The 4,949-nt window shown below is 32.2% G+C and overlaps 1 protein-coding gene across 1 annotated transcript; it reads right to left on the minus strand.

Moving 5' to 3' along the window:
* Positions 1–1,106: 1,106 nt before the first annotated feature.
* On the minus strand, positions 1,107–3,219 carry LOC120253324 (zinc finger BED domain-containing protein RICESLEEPER 2-like). Its single transcript, XM_039261686.1, has 2 exons — positions 3,021–3,219; positions 1,107–1,819 (listed from the first exon to the last, which is right to left on the minus strand). The coding sequence occupies exons 1-2, from the start codon at positions 3,217–3,219 to the stop codon at positions 1,107–1,109; spliced, it is 912 nt and encodes a 303-aa protein (XP_039117620.1).
* Between the last annotated feature and the right edge of the window lie 1,730 nt (positions 3,220–4,949).

Here is a 4,949-nt window from a genome sequence, read left to right on the forward strand (position 1 = left end):
ATTAGCCACATTATTGAGCTCACGGAGGTCGTTTTCAAGAACAGTGCCTTGATTTTGGTTAAGTAACCTCATCACATAATTAGCTTCCTCTTGAAATCTACATCTGCTTTGTGGATCATCTCTTTGGAGTAGTTTTAGAAAGGCTGGGAGTCACATAAAAATTGATCAGGAATTGCTGGTAGGGGTGTAATCGATCGAGTTCAAGCCGAGTAATAGCGAGCTCGAGCTCGAGCTCGACTGAAAATTCGATACTCGGCTCGAACTCGACCGAGTATACATAACCAAGCTCGAGCTCGGCTCGATACACTATTCGAGCTACTCGAGCTCGATCGATTAAACTCAAAAATGTTGAAAATGATCATAAACAATTATGCTCGAGCTCGAAAATTTTTTCCATTGATTTTCATAAAAAAAATCAATTTTTTTCATCCATTCTAAAATGACTACATTCAAAAAAATTTTAAAGGCAGCAAACACAATTCAAACTTAACCAAATACAAGAACTAGAATAATAACATTCTATAATTTTTCAAAGATAAACAAATACATTCATATTTGACGAAATGCAACATCAACTAAAACAACAACATTCCAAAATATTGTGAAAAAAAAAACAAATAGACCTCATACTTAAACAAAATACAACAAATAGAACAATTATAAAACAAGTAAGTCCATAGTTAATAAGTCCAAGTAAAACAAATAGAAAATAAACAAGTACAATTCATTGACAACAAACAAATAAGTCCATAGATAATAAAAAAATAATCAATCCACCATCAACATCCATTATCTCAAAAATATATGTTCTTGAAAGTAAGGGTTTGGCCCAAAGTTTCCATCAAACCTATACAAAATTACAAATGAGAAATTAGAAAACAAATCATTTTAATCATTGATGGTAAGGATGAATACACTTAAATGTTACTTACATGCAAACATAATTCTTCATACCATTTTAAACTTGAGCTTCAAGGTATGTCAAGTGAAATGTCAATTAGTTTCTTCTCCTTCTAATATATACAAAGTGAACAAAGAATAGTCAAAAATTACATTAAAACAAGAAAAACCATGAAAAATAAAAAATTATATTAAAGCAAGAACAATTATAAACTCACTTTGTTTTTCTTCTTCACTCCATGAAGATTTCGACACCAATCTCCTCCACAAAGCAATGCTTGCACTGTCTCTGGAGCCAATGAAGAACGATAAGTATCAATCACTCTACCACCTGCACTGAAAGTAGCCTCTGAAGCCACTGTAGTGATAGGAATAGCAAGTATGTCACGAGCCATTCTTGACAAGATGCGATATTTTAAAGTACTTCCCTTCCACCATTCTAAGGCATTAAATTGACCAGGATTTCCTTCAAAAATGAAACAACCTTCAGCTAAGTATGCATCCAAATCTGACTGTTGTGGAGAGGCTTTTTCAATAGATTTCACATAACTTGAAAATTCGGACCAACCTGACGAGCCTTTGCCACTAGTACCAACATCATCATTATTATGCATTGGAGTTTCACCACTATGCTCATTGCCATGTTGATATTCACGAACATATTCTTCATAAATCTCATGTAGAGCTTCTCGAACTTTAGCAATATTTTCTCTTGCTTCTCTATCGGAATACATCCTTGCAAAAGTGAAATCAACAACCCTCATTTTGCATCTTGGATCAAAGACGGCGGCCACGGACATGAGCAAATTGCATTCCCCCCAACATTTATCAAATTTAGCCTTCATTTTGCCAATCATTGCTCGAATAAAGTCATTTTCATCATTCGCCCTTTTGTCTAGCAACATTTTCACCAGATAGGCTTCATTGAGAAACAAATTGGAAGTTGGATAATCACTACCGGAAATAATTTTTGTGATGCCATTGAACACTTCTAAAATCACACATATTTTCTCCACCTTTTCCCAATCTTCGGGGCATGGGTAACAATGATAAAGGATTTCCCGATCTTTGAACATTGGAAAAACATCTTTAAATTTCATTGCAACTGATAGCATTTCAAATGTTGAATTCCAACGTGTCTTGCAATCAAGAATAAGTTTTCACTCTGGCAATTGTAGTTGTTGCACAATATCAAAAAATGACTTCAATCTTGCTTCACTTTGATTAATAAACTTCACACTTTCATGAATATCTTCAATTATTTCTTCAATTTCAGAAATACCATCTTGCACCATGAGATTAAGAATGTGTGCACAACAACGAACATGAAATAACTTTCCTCCACAAAGCAGCCTTTTAGTTCTTGAAAATGTGTCTTTAAGAATCCTGATTGCCACATCATTGCTTGAAGCATTATCAACAGAGATAGTAAAAACCTTGTTCTCAATTTTTCCACTTCTTCAAACACTTAAAGATACAATTAGCAATTTCAACACCAAGGCGAGGAGGTAGAAGACGAACAAAATTGATAACACACTTTTGCAATCTCCAATTATGATCAATAAAATAAGCTGTTAAGACCATATACTCGATCTTTTGATTGCTAGACTTCCATAAATCCGTTGTCAAGCTTATCTTGCTAACATTCTTGAGCAATGTTTTCAATTTTTTTTTCGGCTTCATAAACTTGCATACAATCTTTCTTAATAGTAACCCTGCGACAATTTTTCCCATTTAGGCATTCCACATCTTTGCATCATATTAAAACCTTCCTTTTCCATTACTGAAAAAGGATGCTCATGCATCAATATCCAATGTGCAGCTGCTTCTTTCATTTTTGCCATGTCAAACTTGCTATTTGTGAGAGCCGGTTGCATTTCAACATCCCCATTACCTCCTTGTACAGGTTGGAAAGAAATTTTTTGTTTTTGATTTTGATAAATTTTTCTCTTCATGCAAATTGACAAGTGCCTTTTAAATTGAGTTCTACTCTTGCTAGCATTTATAGCCAACTTCCTCTTGCAATGAATACAATCTCCTTTTTTAGAACCATCAAGAAGATCAATTTCTTTAAACTCCAACCATACACTTGAAGTCTTGGCCCTTTTTTTTCTCATTACCTTCCTCTTCTTCCCCCTCACCAAGGTCAATAACATCACAACTCTTTTCAGTTGAATCATTACTTTTATTTGCATTCCCATCATCACCATCAAAACTTTTGCTCATTGAAAAATCACCTTCCAACACGGCCCGACTAGTTGATGAATTCGTTCCGGGCTGAAATGGTGTAGATGAGAAATTTGGTGTGCTTGATGACATATTTCCTATCACAATAAACAACCAAATAAATAAATAAATCAACCTTTTTGTATTAGACATGTAATACTAAAATAAATCAACCTTTTTGATGACATATTGCCTATCACAATAAACAACCAAATAATAGCATGGTTAAGATGTACAACCTTTTTGTGCAAATCTCCTATTGTTTTAGGCAAGCTCAACACCTTTTTGCAAATCTCCACTTGTTTTGTGCACATGAAAGCACCACCACCACAAAGGATGAAAGCACTACCTTAAATTTTTTTAAAAAACAAGCAAATGGTTCGAATCAAATAAATGCAAAATAAACAATGAACTAGTGATGACATAAAACCAAAAATACCTTGTTAATTTGTAGCCACTTGTTCATGCACATGAAAACACCACCAAAACGAATAAAAGCACTACCTTTATTAAAAACAAGCAAATGGTTTGAATCAAATAAATGCAAAATAAATAAATAAATCATGATTAGGATGACATAAAACAAATAAATGCAAAATAAATCAATAAATAAAAAGAATAATAAATAAAAATAATAATCAACAAATTATTAATATATATATATATATATATATATAACATAACAATTGTTTTAATAAACTTCTATTCGAATACAGGTTATATAGCCCAATTTCTTCTAACTTAAAAAAAAAACCCTCATGTATTTATAGACATGGTCCATGCATGATGTGTAATCATAAGTCCATATAGTTTAATTCAATTATATATAAATAAATAAAAATAATTCAAAAAATAGAATTAAACTATATAAATAAATAAAACTAATTCAAAAAATAGAATTAAACTATATAAATAAATAAAACTAATTCAAAAAATTGAATTAAACTATATAAATAAATAAAACTAATTCAAAAATTGAATTAAATTATATGGACTTATGATTACACATCATGCATGGCTGAAAGATTTGATTATATATACACATCAGCAGTCAAAGATTTGAATAGCAAATCAAGGGGAAAATCCAAAATTATCAATGAGAACTGAAAGGCTTCTCCCACACAACACAATCACCACATTGTTGTTCTTAGAATTCATACCAAACTAACTAGCAGTTAATCTATGAACATTTGTTCAATTGTTACCAATCATTCTATCAAAATGTCATACAAAGATAATATGCTTACCATATGGCTTCAATTGCTTTGCCCAGGAATGAAATTGAAGGCTGGTGAGCAAGCCCTTGACTGAGATCATACACATTCAAGGTGACCTTGTTAGTTGTTACCCTCCTGCAAAATTTTTTTCACCACTCAAATCAATGAAGATCAAAACACATTGAATTCTAACAATGAAGAAAAAATCGAAATTGAAAACAATTTCAGTAAATACCTTAGTCATGCTCAGCTTTATAATTCTTTAAGCTCTCAATGTGAGATTTCAATTCAAGAAAACCTACAAAGCTCAAAAGATCAATGCCATTTCAAAACACAAAAATATGATCAATTAGCAGCAAGAATACTGATTATAATGCAGATCAGGAAGCCGTATGACAAAAAAAAAGCCTTTTTCACAATAAAAAACATAATTACAAGGATCAAACCCAGATTTAGAATTGTATGAGCTCTCGATGTGAGATTTCAATTCAAGAAAACCTACAAAACTGTAAGCCATACATTGATGAGAAAATTACCTGATCACACCTTTGATATCGCCTACGAGCTTAGAGCGAACTGGAGACGAAGAAAGATAGAGAGAAAGAG

Source organism: Dioscorea cayenensis, chromosome 1, assembly GCF_009730915.1.
Source record: "Dioscorea cayenensis subsp. rotundata cultivar TDr96_F1 chromosome 1, TDr96_F1_v2_PseudoChromosome.rev07_lg8_w22 25.fasta, whole genome shotgun sequence".
Lineage (NCBI taxonomy): Eukaryota > Viridiplantae > Streptophyta > Magnoliopsida > Dioscoreales > Dioscoreaceae > Dioscorea > Dioscorea cayenensis.

What these genes read in the sequence shown, in the direction of transcription:
- LOC120253324 (XM_039261686.1), bottom strand. Translation starts at nt 3,219, where the DNA reads ATGTCATCAAGCACACCAAATTTCTCATCTACACCATTTCAGCCCGGA. An exon ending in TGAGGGGGAAGAAGAGGAAG is followed by an intron (nt 1,820 to 3,020) that starts GTAATGAGAAAA and finishes TTCTCAATGAAG; the next exon opens with CCTATCTGGTGAAAATGTTG.